Source organism: Gavia stellata, chromosome 3 (assembly GCF_030936135.1).
Source record: "Gavia stellata isolate bGavSte3 chromosome 3, bGavSte3.hap2, whole genome shotgun sequence".
In the NCBI taxonomy this organism is placed as follows: domain Eukaryota; kingdom Metazoa; phylum Chordata; class Aves; order Gaviiformes; family Gaviidae; genus Gavia; species Gavia stellata.
Genome location: NC_082596.1, coordinates 47,064,084 through 47,079,735, shown reverse-complemented (window position 1 = coordinate 47,079,735; position 15,652 = coordinate 47,064,084). Strand labels below are relative to the sequence as shown.

At 41.1% G+C, this 15,652-nt stretch overlaps 1 protein-coding gene across 1 annotated transcript in view; it reads right to left on the bottom strand.

Annotated features, from left to right (window-relative positions):
- Nucleotides 1–902: 902 nt before the first annotated feature.
- LOC104254864 (ethanolaminephosphotransferase 1) overlaps nucleotides 903–15,652 on the bottom strand; it is a 54,966-nt gene continuing 40,216 nt past the window's right edge. The window contains exons 7-10 of the mRNA XM_059815367.1: nucleotides 8,609–8,657; nucleotides 6,261–6,441; nucleotides 2,163–2,345; nucleotides 903–1,002 (exon numbers count right to left, since the gene is read on the bottom strand). Coding sequence (XP_059671350.1) covers nucleotides 937–1,002; nucleotides 2,163–2,345; nucleotides 6,261–6,441; nucleotides 8,609–8,657 — 479 coding nt within the window. The 3' untranslated portion in view covers nucleotides 903–936. The remainder of the gene's footprint in view (nucleotides 1,003–2,162; nucleotides 2,346–6,260; nucleotides 6,442–8,608; nucleotides 8,658–15,652) is intronic.

Here is a 15,652-nt window from a genome sequence, read left to right as displayed (position 1 = left end):
GTCTATAAAAAGCTTTTATTGTCTCAATTATTTTTCTTTTTTTTGTCATTATCTACAACCACAAGAACTTGTTTCAAGCACACAGGCAAATAATTATTTAGCATTTTGCCCTCATAGATGAGGTTTGACTAACTAGTTTTGCAGTGAAATATGAGAATCTTCAAAGGTTTGTTGGCCAAATTTATTCTCAGCTGGTTACTTTTGTACTGAAATATCTACAATGCGCTTGTTACTGCCTAGAAAATAAGTATAAAGGCCAGTTGCTGCTGTACAGAGCCTGCATTTCTGATGGATACAGGTCAGCTGAGACTCATCTTAATGCTGGGGAACAAAAAACCATAGGTTTCAAAAATACTTCACTGTACTTACAGCTTTCTGAGCTCATTCTCTTTTGTTCACACATTCATCTGAGGTGAGGAAAAGACTGAATGTGTGTAAGCCCTTCAGGAGGTTGTATGGAAGAAATGAGTTGTGAGAAAGTAAATCTGGAAAATGAAGCAGGCACAGATGTCTGAGTGGGAAGGATATACAGGGAGGGTTTGCATTGCCGGGGTCCCACTGGTGACCAGGCTGGGCAAAACCAGTGCTGGTTATAAACCATCAAGGATCTTATGTAACCCAGCATGGATTTATCCAGGACTTTGGACGCACTGGCAAGGAGGAGGAAGACAAAAGCTTCAGAGAGAGTAGTAACACAGCATTAGTGAAGAGAATAAATATTAGCAGCAGAACAACTTGGTAAACACTTCTCTGCTGGCCGGGAATCTTCTTCTGAGATGAAGCATCTTGCTGCATAGTTCATTGTCGCAGTGGTTCAGATATCTGGATGATTCTGTTCTTTGGTTATTTTAATCAGATTCATTCCAACTATTTATCACATCAGAAGAGTTGTGAATTTCCACGTCAAGTGTTGCAGTCTGATCATAGTGCAGGTGTTCACTCTTGGACACGTTTCTTCAGGGAAAAGATGTAAATGTTCAAGTGTTCACTCAGCTGCCTCCCCTAAAGAGAAATCACAGAGAGTAGCAATCAGTTTTGTAAGTGCGTGCTTCACAATTCACTGTCTCTCTTCTCCCGGTCAGAGAAAGGAGGACCCGACCACAGTCCTCACATACTTGGGGACCTACGAGCACATGGGGACCTACAAGTATTCAAGCAAGAGAGCTGTGGTCTTTACATTCCTCTTGCAGCACACTGATGGGAAGTTAAATCGCTACAGACCAGATTCATAGATGACATAAACTGTGATGGAGCTTGGCCGCGTCAGTAGTGATTTTTGACCAGGTATTTCCATTCTGACCTCCACCACTGGCTCATATCAGTGCTGGGGTGAAATCTACTATGATGCCAATGTCTGCTGACAAAAGGCTTCTTTCAAAGAAAAATCTGTACATCCCAATGGTGTATCTTCAGTAAAAGAATGCTGACCAACTCCCTGTGAAATGAGATCTTTGCCATACAACGTGTTTTATCTAAAAGCAAACCCCCATTAAGACGCTTTCCTAAGGATTATTTGACAATACTCTTTAGAAAAGAGGACATTAACTGAGGAAAAATGAATTTAAGCAGCAATTCAGATTACAATAAATGACAAAACTGATATCTAGCAGATACGAAAATGCTCTGGTAAGACTGAGTGAACTGGAAAACCATCCATGTCTCCAGCTTGAGAGATGCTAACAGGGGGCCGAGAAATGATTAGAAATTGGGACAGCTATTTTATGTGCAGAGTCGAAGCAAAGTTAACCTTATTTTATGAATTCTATTCATGTCACTTTGCATTTTACCTTCCTATTTTTTTCAGTCAAGTAACCTCGGGAAGAAGAAAGGGAAAAGGGGTGGGAGCACTCATGCCACGTGGGTCAACTGCTACATAAACCCAGTCCATAAATATTCTGACTGTGATGGGTTTAAAGCCAAAACCAGTTGGCTACACTAGAATAATTCGAGTCACTGAAGTTGCTGCACGTATGAAAAGGCACTGCCTGCAGTAAACTGACATTTTAAAAAATTTTATACTGAATAAAACAATACACAGAAAAAAACCCATAACTGAACATTCAGACTCCCGGACACTGCCCCATAGAAACCGTCCCCAGACTCCATCTTCCTCCCCGCCCCAGTGCAGCTCTCCCGTGGCCGCTTTGGAGGCGCCCGCTCACCACGCAGACCCCGTAGTGCACGTGGGCAGCCGTGACCAGCGCGGTGAACACGGCGAGCACCGCTTCTTCCGTCCAGCCCAGCAGCCCGGAGATGGCCGCGTAGACCACCAGCGCCAGCGGGAAGAGGAACCAGTGGAAAAGCTCCGGCCGGGTGCTGCTCATCTGGCAGACGATCACCTTGCACTGTCGGAGCAAAAGGCGCCAGGTGAGAAGCGCTGGGTCAGCCCGGGGGTCTAGGCAAACGTACGTCCGTTTTCGCTGCGGGTTGCTTTTGGTGAGGGGAAAACAAGGCTAGAGTTCAAAATGGGGCTTGTTTCTGGTGTGAAGACTACTATAGACACACCTTTGTGCTTTATTGTCTGTGTGTCTCAAAGGACTTCTTTATTACAAGTAATTTTAAAATACACACTTCTTTTCTGGAGACAGTGTTTTGACACGCTCTGCTTCATGAGCCGAAGCACATTTTCGCAAAAGGGGAGTTGTTTGACACCTCATGGATTCATACAGGCTCGTAAAGTTGTGATCCCAAATCAAATGTGCTTAATCACTTAATCACTGGGAGAGCATACTGGTATTTGAATCGCATGGCAGGACAGAAATAAATATACTCGGGTTCATTGTACAGAAGGGAGGGAAGGTAATATATGCCACTTTGAAATCCTGGTTTTCTTCTCCAGCACTCCTTCATGTACTAAACCACCATTTTCTTGGCTCAGTCATGGCGGTGGACTCCCTGGAGATGTAGCTGGGGGCCCAGGGAAAGGGATCCCACTCAGAACGGCAGGAAAAATGAATATATGGTGCATGGTTTAACTGAAAGCAATTAGCTTAATTTTACTGAGCTCTTGAAACGTAGTGAGTTGAAGTTCATATTTTTAAAACCAGTTAAGCATACCTTGTTTAGTCTCCTTAAGAAATGTATCTATCTCATATACACTATTATCTTTTTTTAAAAAAGGAATTTAGGCACAGCTGAAATATTTTTCCAGTTTAAGTTTCTATCAAAATTTAAATGTGGTTAAAAATAGATTTTATGTATCCTGAAAACAGTAGAAGAATGCAAAATTCATTCCCTGTGCAGTGCCTGAAATCCTGTGACAGCAGCAGTAGGAGTCTGACCATAGGGGAAAAATACTGGCTTTACTGTCTGTGCTGTGGACGCTGAAGAATGCAAAAATAAACCATGAAAAAATAATTAACTTTCAATAATGGAAGAAGTAAGCCTTTTGTACCTAAAGTAAATATTTTTGCTTACAATGCATTATCAGTATTGATTATGAATTTTTTTAATAACACCAGTTTTATGAGTCCTTTGGGAATCATTCCAGAGGTATCAGAAATTGCTAAAGCCATCTATATGCTGTAATTTTTCTGGCTGAATAATTGCACCTGTCCAGAGGTTGGATTTCACATTGTTTTAAACCATTATTACACCATGTTAAGTCTGATACTCGATTTTTCATAAAGACTGCTTATTAAATTTTGGAGCAATTCACCTTCAGTGTATCACAGGACTGCAAACTGCACTATGCTCCGCGTTCCTCCCTCAATTCCTTATTCCCCCTGGTCCTGAAGCACTGACTCACACTACAAGTGCGGCAAAAACAGCATTAGGAGATGAAAGCGCTGGAGTCTGGAGAGGCAGACTGGAAAGAAAAGGTAACACAATGGGATTATGCCCTGTGCTTTTCCATCCCCTCGCCGACACCTTGCAACGCTACCCTGGTCCTCCTGAATTTAAACCTCTAGCAGCTGCGGTTTGTACCCCTGGGTAGGTCCTTAGGGTCTTCTCTCTTACCATCTCCCCTGGGAGGTTCCTCACGAAGCATCACGAGCTGCCCCTGCTCGTCAGCTGGCCACCACGTCGGCCACTGTGCTCCTGCTATGGCGATGGCTGAAGGTCCCCTCCGCAGGATGGACTTACCCACTCTGTCCCCTCCACCGGGACTCAAACACATGCCTCTAAGGGCTGCCTAAGTAACTGGGAGCTGTGACAGCTGTGCTCTGTGGTGATTTGCTCAGACCTGGATATTTCTGACAGTTGCCTACGAGCAAACCTCACAGCAAGGTCGGAGCTTCTCGGCAAGAGGCGGGGGTCAACCCATAGGCAGTCCCACTGCCAGGTGTGGGGACTGAGGAAAGAAGTCCTCCTCTCACGGCTAAGCAGCTTTCCTTTTTTAGGCCTCGGAGGCCTTTTTTCCGTAGTTTAGCCAAAAACGCTGGAAATGGCCCGTCTTTCTGCCCGCTCCCAGGACGCCGTCACCTTCCCTACTCGTCCTTATTGCACGGCTATGAGGCCAGGTCTGAGACCAGGCATTTAGCCTAAAAGGGGTCTGCTGGGCAACTAAATATGTTGTCAAAGGCATGAGACGTTCAAGATACTGGCAGGTAGAGAAACGCGGGCTGCGGTTTGTGGTCTGCAGAACAGATAATGGAAACCCAGTGTGTCAGACTACCATGGAGAAGAAAAGCATTGCCATGTCAAGCCTTACTCTGATGCTGGAGGAAATGTGTGAGTATAAGGGACCAGAGGAGGTGAAAGGAAATACAGGCTTATTTTTCACTTCTAAAATGTTATAAATTCCAACTAACACCCATAATTTTTTAATGCTTGCTTTTAAAATCCTAAAAATTTCAGCTAACGTGCATACATTTTTAATTCATGCGAGCCTCTAACACTGCAGTAAACGTTTTGGTAAAAGAAAAAACAAGGCCTGAAGAAAATGCATTGCACTCAATGTCTAATAAACTGCAGTCTAGAAAGAAACTTCTGGTTTGCCATACTGTTTTTCTTCTGCAAGCATCCTGCCACAATTGCTCTCAGTTGGTTAAGACATATATGCAGAACCTGCCATCTGCCAAACTCTGAAAGCACTTTCCCCACTGGTATGAAATAATTGTACTTCTCATTTAGGATTCTACACTGTTCTCTTAAGAAAAAGGGGTAGATTAGGTAATGAAAAATGCATACAATAAAAATTTGACGTCTGGAAATAACCTAACTTTTGCGACATTAAGTACTTACGATAGCACTGTTTGATTTGCGACCCTCATAAACGTACATTTATAGGATACATCTAACAAGCATCACAGTTATGATTTATTTTCTGTTCCCGAATACAAATTTCTAGCAGCGTTACGCTTTCTCTTTTAAAACCCTACATTTTCAAAGATACCTCTCATAATGCAAGGCACTGAAAGACTTTCCCTTTATGAATTGGATGCAGCATTGCTCAGTGACACAATTTTAGGTGGTGTTGGAGACTATCTTCCTAAAATGACAATCAGCGCTATCCTTTTTGGGGTATTTTAGCATTAACTGGAGGAACACCTTTCTACTTGGCTGCAGCTCCCTTGCCTGTCTCCTGGCCAGAAGAGAGGCAAAGGGCCTCCTCCAGAGAAGAAAGCCCTGGGATAACTGCAGTGTTCAGCATTACTGCCTGGCTGCCCTTGTTATTACTTCACCGAGGTTTACGTTGCCTCATAGGCATTAAAGGGGGGAAATCGGTCACAGTGATGTGGTATAGGAGAAACTAATCTGTGGGCAGAGAGCCATCGCAAGGCCCCTGCATGTCTTCACATCTTTCCCTAAAAAATGCTGTCAGTGATATGGCCTTATTCTGAACGGTGAAGAGAAAATGCGGGATCAGCTGAACTGCAGGATACAGGAATACACGTACCACACTAATGGGCACAACAGCAGGGGAAGGCTACAACCCCCTACTCTGTCTGGTAAATCTGTGCCTGTACTGAGCCTTCTTTTACTTAGACAAGTCCCCAGTTCTGTCTATGTGTTGGGGAATATCTGTTCTATTTCTGGAAGGAAGGCCTCCCCAGGGCTGTTCACAAAACCCTGGGAAAAAAGAACGCTCATAAAAATGTTATGCTGTGGTAGACTAAGTATTGCAGTACTGTGCAGTAAGTGTCCCTAGTCTGGACAACTGCTGTGGTGTATTTTTATACGAGGGAAGGCAACACAGAGGTAGAACAGCAATGTGTTTCTGCTGAGTTTTAACTACAATTTCTGTTCCCTTCTGTTTATTCACATAAAAATGGAAAGCTATCTCTAAATAATACCACCACCACAAACATACTTACAATGATGTTTGAGAAAGTAACTCCAACCATCCATAAAAACACTCTTGGTTGCTTTGCTAATATGTTGCCTGGAGATAAAACCACCCAGACTGTAAGAAGAATGAAGAGCAACAGCGGTGACACGAGAGGTAGGAGTCCTTCATACAAAGAATCATTCTTCAGTGTTTTCTTTAAATGTGCTCTGTAAGTAAATACAATGATTTTATGGAGTAAGAAAATTCATCCATTCTATTTCTTCAGAGTAACTTTAAATTCTAGCCTAAATTCAGCCCAAGAATTCATCTTGCAACACAACTACCTGTGCAAATGTGCTAGATACACAGACACTTAACAAGAAATTGTAGGATATCCAAGTAACAGTTATTTCTGGGATAAAATTATACTGGTTTATTCACATAGCTTCTGGTCAGCTTCACCCACTCATCGTTTCCTGGCAATGGTCAACTAAGCTTACAAAAAGTGAGCTGCAGTAGTCTGTTGTAGTTGTCATCCAAATGCACAGCATGCAGGCTTGCTGTGAATTCAAAATAAATATTTCTTAGAGGATGACGCTTCTGACATGAGACATGAAATTACTTCAGCCAGTGTGCCCCATGTTTTCAGTGGCAGAGTCAAGCACATTGCTGGCAGGCATTGCTGTTGTTTAGGTCTAGAGGTGATGCTACTAGACAATCCTGTACCATTGCTGAAGTACAGCCTAAAGGGGAGGCTTTTTTTGCTAATCAGAGTACAGGAAAATTAATGATGCATTGTGTTTTCTTGGATATTTTAAGCTGACTGTATTTTCTGTCGGCCAGGAAAAAGGTAACTGTGAGATCAATAGCTTTTGCCTCTATCTTGCATTTTTCTCACTCAGGCAAAACTCATTGACAGGTTATAAAAGGAGTAGGCAGATTAATTTACTCAAGTTCACTACCATTAAACCTTTACTTCATACCAATAGTTCAGAAGAGCAATTCTGTGCTTGAAGTGTACTGGGAAATGTCCTGTTTAAAATCTCTGAACGTTTGTATTTATAGAAACAGCTAGACAAAAATCCAATAAATACATTTCTCATTCCAAAAAATAGTATTCTTCTGATAAAATAACAACTGAGAACAGGCAACAGGATGAAGAAAGAGAGGACATGATTGGGAAACTCAAGTTCCTCATCACCAAATGGCTTGTGTGTGCATCCTTCAAGCAAACCTGACTGGACGTTTAAAATTACTGTGCTCATCCATTCAGAGGAATGATAAACCCACCGGAAGGCTTGAGAGAAACTATGTCAAATGATGACTTGAAAAGGAAAACACTAAACAACAGTCCTGACATGAGAGGAAAGAAAGCAAAAACCAAATCTTCATCGGGGTAAATGCTGCTCCTGCCAGGGACTGACACGCCCAAGGTGCTGTCATCCTTCTCCCAGTCTTCCCCAAACCGGAGTCCCTTGCACCACTGGTCCCCAGCCCCCTCCCGCTGCCGCTCCCAGCACTCTGCCCCAAAGCCCAGCCTTTCTGTGGGTCCTCAGCCTGTCCCGCCCCACATCTCATGACTGTCCACTCTTCCTACCCCAAACTCGGGGCTATTCATGCTTTTATTAAATACACTGAGTACTGAGACATGAAAAGGGCTGTGTAGGAGCGATGTGTTATTGTCCTATCGTCTCTCCAAAATTTAAATGTTAATATTAATTTCCACTAATTCCTGCAGACAGGCAGTGACAGTCCCTCCTCCAGGACACTTAGGACCTCAGAGACCTGATGTGACAGATGAGTGAAATGAGCTAGCAAATACTAGTGGAAGGCAGGCAGCGTTAATAAAAATAGGCCATCGGAGTATAAACTAGCCGTGTACAAAATTCCGATGTGCAGCAAGCCAGCTTTTAGATGTAATCACAGCTTGCCACCTGCCTAGCTTGTATCTGATGGCAATTATCTGCAGGCTTCATACAGAGGAGAGTTTTACAGAAGGATCTGGAAGACAATAAAGTACTTCATGGAGTGCAGGATGATCAGCTACAGAATTTTACCTAGCGCAGGTAGAAGTTACAAATCACATTTGACTGCAATAAAATGCAGTGTTTGTAACTACGGATCTTTCACCAGTTTACTGTGCAGGACCAGCGTGAGTCTGCCTGGAGAATGGCAAGTGAAAGGAAAAGGAGAGGAGTTACAACATGGAAAAGAAACCAGTCAGATTCTGAAAATTGACAAGAAAAACCTTTTACTACATTATCATCAGGACAACATCTGGCTGAAAGAAGCAAGGCTACCTCAAGCATTACATTTATTACTCAAGTGAGGAAACCATTAAATATACAGAATTAAATGGGAGGGGATAGAATTTAATTAACTTAATTAACTTACCTGTGAATGTTGTATAGTGTTTGTGGCAATGAAAGAAATAAACTGAAGCCTGGAAGAGAAAAAGATTCATATGTAATGATATACAGTCCCACTACACTGATGACCTCGGAGTTTTCTCACATGATAACAAAGCTAGTGTGCTATTTTAAAAATGACTTGGTATTCCTGTACTCATTACAGGATACAAACTGAGTTTGGAGGCTTTAGGCAATAATAAAACCTTCCTCATTTTTCCAAAAGGTAGCTTCCAGAAATAGTTGCTGTTACAGATTTTCTTGTGTAATGAGTGACAAGACCAGAAAGATTTTTAAAAATCCTGATGCAGTTAGTAGGTAGGATCAGTTATTTGTCATACAGGTTCCTCTGCTGGACCCAAGAAAAATCACGGTCCCATTTTGCAGGAGCTGCTCTCTGTTTATGTAGAAAAAACTGAAGTCTGACACCAAAAGCCTTCCAATGGAATGTATAAAAACAATTAACCTCCAACAGGGCTGCCCACATTACTGGAGAAATAACAGGTTTATAGTTCAATATGCTAAGGTGCAACTAATGATCTGCTTTGCTGAGACAATAGCTAAAATAATGAATTAATTTTCATGATGTGGCCATCATTTGAACAAATGAGGCTTTTTACTGTTTGTTTTTTTTTTTTAATACAGATGTGACCTTTCTGGAGCTCAGCTTTAACCCACAAAGGACAAGGAATTTGCTTTTGCTAACACTGTGCCTATCTGCATCGCTGCTGGTATTACCAGCACAGTTGCCAGCAGCCCTGGAGTTGCCCGAAGACCCAGTTGTAGCCTGTCTAACACCCACATCCCAAATACATTGGTCCACCGAAGGCTCAAAGAAGACCTCCAGCAAGAAGTGGCAGTTCGAGGTTTAAACAGAAAAGCAACAGTATTAGTCAGCCTAACTGGTGAAAATATATATAAACCCTTCTTTATCTGTGACACCTATTTTCTATGTGTGTCCCTGCAGAGGTCTTTGGTTTTGTTTTGGGTTTTTTCCCCACTTTCTGTGTATCAAGGGCTTTTCCCTGGTCTGTTTGCTGCTTGGAGATTGCTCTGGCTAGCATATTTCTGCCCGTCTTTTAGATTATAAGGCATGAGGATTGGTTTTAGTGCAGTAAATTATTACATAATTCCTATTTTGATATGGGCAAGAAAAGCATTCTGATGTTGTAAACCTCCTGGTTTTACCTTAAAAAAATCTCATTTAAGAAACACAGTGTATTGTTTCCACAGAAAAGTAGAAAACTTTAAACTCATTATTAGAAATCAGGAAAACTAAGAATGAACAGAGGAAAGGACTGATTTCAGATGACCTTGTACTGGGGCTAACATGGCATAGCAGAGTCTTGAGGAATGTCAGTGTTTATGGTTCAGTCCTCATCAAAGACATGCCCAAGTGTTTAGCATGCTCTGGCCAGACTGGCAACTCAAGAGAAGATAAACTAAAAAAGCAGGAGTAGCGGAGATCAGGATTGTTGGAAAACAGAAGTAAAAAGGGATGCAATGGATAATCTATTTCCCCAGTCTTTCTGATTATCTTTTAAAGCAGAGGAAACAAAGAATTGGAAAAAAAGAATGTCCAGCTTGTAAATAATTTCAGGTATTGCATTTTTACATGTTTACTCCTTCGTTTTGCTTTCTAAAACAAATATGACAAAGAGATCTGCTTCTTTACCATGTCAGGAACTCCGTATCAAACAGCTGAAGGATGTGCAATTGAAGTAATATCCCAAGTATTCTGTAAATACATTTCTAAAATTCACAAGCTTAGTGCCTTCAGAGTGATCTGTGTTTAATGTGCGCTCCAGTTAGCTATGTTTTCTATTAGGCAGGGAGGGCTAGTTCAATAAAATCTTGAGTTACGTACAGCAGTTCCAACATCTGTATCACATTAGAGCAGACATGAGACAAAACATTGACTCTTGAGGTTAAATCTAAATTTCCTGCTGCAATCCTGAAGTTTGATTTGTTAGGAGAAAAGCAACCGAGAGGAACAGAAATAGAGACTAGAACTAGAAATAGAATTCAAAGAGCAATGGTTGCCAACAATTTGTTATTTTTATGAAGTGCCATTTTAGTTAGAAATAACACGCTGACCACAAACAATCCCCCAGCTAGCTAAAAGCCACTTTCCGAATGGGGCAGTTACACCAGTTACTCCTCTGTATTTTTATACGGCTTCGCTTTTAGCCGAGCGAGAGCTGAGGATGCAGTAGGGAAAGCAAAGGGTGTTCCCCTCTTTCTTATGGGATTTTCAAAATTCCATCATTTCCTACAACATGTTGCTTTCCCATCTTTTTTTAGCTAAGGGGGCCTGGCTTGGGGGCTGCTTTTGGTACTCATTAAGTCTGCTTTTTAATAGGCATTAAGGATCCCTTTGTGCCCAGGAGCTAAACTGCTGCTTCCGCATTGCTGCCATTCCCTGCTGGTCTGGGGAACAAAAGGTGCAGCCTGGAAAGCAAACCCACTGCTGTCTCTCTGGCGCTCAGCCACCCAGGCACTGCCCAAGCGATGATGATGGAGCTTTTTTTTTTTTTTAATGTCCTAAAAGCACATACTTTGTTTTAAAATCATTAAAAAGTCATGTTTAGTGCATTAGATGTTTTTAACACATTACAGAAAATAGAACTCCTCCAGTGTTATTAGAAGTATTACTGCTTTTCCAGTATTTTTTAATTTCTCTTTTAATATTTCCCCCCATTTTCCAGCTGATTTAAATTCCGAGACCAACTGTAAGAACACAGCCCTGTATTAAAGGCAGAAATACTAAAGCACAGATGGGGGGCACAGATACACACAGGGAATTCTTGTGTCATGTTAGGCTGAAGGTATCAAGCCCAAATCCTCGGATTTAGGTACAATCCTATGGTCAGTCCTCTGCCTTGCACTATCTTCACTCCCTTTTCAGAGAAATAAGCATTTGCAAAGCTCTTTATCAGGAATTATTTTGTCCATATTAAAAAAAACCACAACAAAACCCAAAATACAATGCATTCAGGAATTCAGGATTAAAGACATCTCAGAAATAAAGGCATTATCTTGTTTTCTGAATACATATATACATAAACACACAGATACATGCACACACATACACAGACATGCATATATATACACATGCATGTAAAAGGAATCAAAAAGATAATTCCCATCAATTTTAGTGACAACTTTAGATTTCTTTTGGTGCTTTCAAATTCAATTCCAAACCAGTAAGATGATGTGTGACATTCCTGAGGGAACTTAAAAAAAAAAAAAAAAAAAAAAAGCTAGCACGTGAAGGATACCATGGTGCATTATTTGTCCCCTATGTTAGTCTAGACTAACAGTAACGTATTTAAGTTTAGTTGTATGAGAGCATCTTAAACCCTCATGTAACTAAACTGTAAGACTACTGAAGACCTGCAGGCAGTCGGGTTGTTTCTGTGACACACTGCAGTCACTTACTGTGGCTGCCGTACCTGAGCCAATTTAGGCATTTCTGCAAAATACAGACTTGCTCGTTGTAGAGAAAGAGGGGGATTTCCAGAAAAGGACTGCTGAGACTACTGTCAGTTCCAGAAAATGCTATTTCAGTAACCAGCAGAAAAGCCCCACGCTGGCATTTAGACAAAGGTAGAAAGCCTACCGGAGGTAGCCACGTTCCTGAATACGCCAAACTTCACAGACTGTAAACACCACTGAATAAAGAAGCAACTCCAAGTAGATAGCCAAGACACCTAAACCACTATCTTAAAATAAATCTACTGCTTCAAAGCAAGGACAATGTTTATCTTAGGTGTTTATCTTCTCCACATCTTTGCTATCGTAAATCACATTTGTTTGTAGGTTCCTGACAAGTGAACCATCCTTAAACTGTCCTAAGAAAAGCATTGAAATATTATTTGTTAAGAATTGGCTCTTCCTGACAGTTAAAAGTTCAAAAATGAGAGAGTGCAATACAGAGATGTACTTTTAGGTGAACACAGCACTGGAAACTGCAGGAATTAGTTCAGGAATGCACCCTTCCATCACTGCTGTGCTCCCCCAAAAAAAGACTCTCCACAGTATTCCTCCCACTTGGGAGGCAGTGAAGAGGTCTGTGCAGACCTCCTCCTGGGCATATTGCAGAAGTTGAGCTCAGTAAAAATCAACTCTTTAACAGCAGGCAGTTGTAGTTGCATTTCAGCCTACAAATGAAAATCTATCACCCTCCTTTCTTGTTCTTCGATTGCCCACACCTCCACATGGCATTCTGCAGTATACTGCTTGGCCTTTCTATCTCTAGGTTAATAATTCAGCATAGTCAACACTTGCTTTAAAGAAATGGGATGTTATCATTCACCTTTCTTAGCCACCAGACAAAAAATTAAGATTAAAAATATTTAGGCCTCAATATTATCTTGGAAATACCTTTAAATACATTTTCCTTTTTTTTTTTTTTTTTCAAATTTCTTCCACATTTAGAGCAGCTAGACACATGAAAATATCTTAACACACTGAATGTTTAGCACGCTGATCAGTGCCTGGAAGCGAGCTTCATCAAAAGGTGAACATTTAGAAGCACTTGTAAGTGGAACAGCAGCTTTTCACAGAACAGTGTGATTTTCTCAGGCATGTCTTGAGAAGACAACTCTCTTAATTGGTCATGCAAACAGATAATTGCATATTGAGCTGTCCACTAACTATAAAATTACATTTTATTATTATATAAAATGGCAAACTTAGAACCAGTTAGTGATTGAAAAGAAAAAGCTTAGAAAATGACTATATAATTTTCAGACTTAATTGAGCCTGTAAAGTCTGAATACATTAAGCAATTTAAGGACAGATAAAAAATACACCCAAACAGATCTACACAGTATTAAATGATTTTACAGGGATTAAGAGCACACTGTAAACACGAGCACTGTCTTCATGCACAAAGTTGATGTATGTTTTGGATGTTTAGCATTTAAGATACTTCTGGAGTATAAAGATTGTGAAAGGATGCATTTATCATGCTTGTTGATTTTATAGCTTATTATTTTCAGTGTCTAAGGAAATACACACTGCATTTATCTCTCTTGAACTGAGCTGTAAGCTACCAATTAACATTTGGAGGGATTTAGTACGAACTGAGAAATTAGTTAATAGATGTAGACGCTTCTTTGATGTAGTCCTGTTCACACAGCATGTACACATCATTCTCTTTTTCTGGGCACAGCAAGAATCGAGCACCAGAGAAACAGTGCCTTTATTTGAAAGCCCAGGCTGGCTTCCAGAAGGACTCTGCCAGGTGAGCTCCCTTGTTTGGCTTTCTTCTGGGGCTCCCACCACCTGTGAAATGGCTCCTCACAGCTAATACCACCAAACCCATTCCCACTTGTAATTAACAACCCATGACACTGCTTTGCCTTCAGCGCTCTGGTTTTCTGGGTTACCGTTCTGACTGGTTCAGATGAGTTACTCCAAAGATGAACTCAACTGCTTTTTATATGTATCTCGAGTGACAGGTGAGTATTTCACACCCTTTACTTCAACAAAGTCTCGTACAATCTGTCACAACGATGCTTTAATAAATGTTAACTTGGTGACAGACACATAGAAGCCAACTCATGTTAACCACATGTTAACCAAACAAGGCTAGTCAAAGCCTGTTGGAGCGATAACATTTTGAAAACATATCACTTAACATTTCATCATTCAACTATCCATCAGTGAGGCAGAACCATCAGCCACTTCGCAATAGGAACTATAGGAAATCACTACAGAATGACTTATCCATATGAACAGAAACAATTTATAATTTGACCAAGGCCTCCTAAACATTTTCTGACACTGAAAACAGAGCAGGCTGCTGTACAATTACGCACTGCAAGGACTTCAGTGTCCTCATTTGATACATAGGATATAGGATACCGTGTAAGGACAAGGCACTGTTTTAGAGGGATAGCTGTGCTTTCCCACTATGCCAGAATTCAAATACTTGGCATATTTCAAATGTTGTGGCTTGGTCTCATCATCAGTTTTTTGCTGCTATTATGTTTTCATTTATGTATTTACTCTTTGTTTTATATGCTTAAGTAGCTGAGAGAAGGAGTGAACCTCAAGGAACACACACTCTGCAGAAGTCAGCACAGAACCCAATTCAATACACGTCATAGGAAAAAAACTCCTTTGGCCCCATCTCTAAAAGAAAGTTCAAGTTTCAGATCTCTGACAGATGTTAGTACACCATTCACATTTCATGTTCAAACCTGTACTTAGAAAGTTTGCCTCAGCTTTGACACAGGTTTCAGTAGCCAGATCTGGGCACTGTTGACCCGATAGAGTGGACCCAAATGTGCCACTGTGTTTGGATTACAGCACTGTCCGCCCCTTGTGCCAGACACTGATGAAGTACAACATATCTACTCCGTGCTTTAGTGGTCCTTTAACCACAAAGCCTATTTTTGTGGTTGCAATTAATACTGAGGAGAAGCAGGAATCTTTCTGTGCATCCAGGAGTCATTTTTCCAACATGGCTTCCTAAGGAATGATGCTGATGTGATAACACTTTGCTTGTTTGTGTGCATCGCACCATAACTTCCGAGCCCTCCCATCAATTCTGAACAAACAGATTGAAAGAAATTTCCTGTAAGTTGCATGGAAATGAACAGTCAGGTAGGGGAAAATAGACATATAAATGTGTCCAGTGAGGGGAGGATTGCAGCCTGAACTCAAATTTTATTAGCCATTATAAAATCCACTGCATAAAGAGCTACTATGAATGTCCCAAGAATGGGAGATGCTTCATTCAGAACATGTGCCTATGACATTGCAATGTGAGACAGAAACCATCATCAATTAGTAATGCTGCTCCCTGAACTACCGATGTTTACCTGACAGTGAAAATCTTCTTATGGAGTCTATAGCATCATTTGTGCTACTAGACTTTATGTGGGGAATTGAATGTTTATTGTGAATATCTTATATTGTTCTCAACCTGATAGCACAGTGACAGGGAATGCTAGACATTAGGGATACCCTAGAGGGCAAAAATAAATGATAGCTCTCAGCCCAGTGCTGCCCTTCG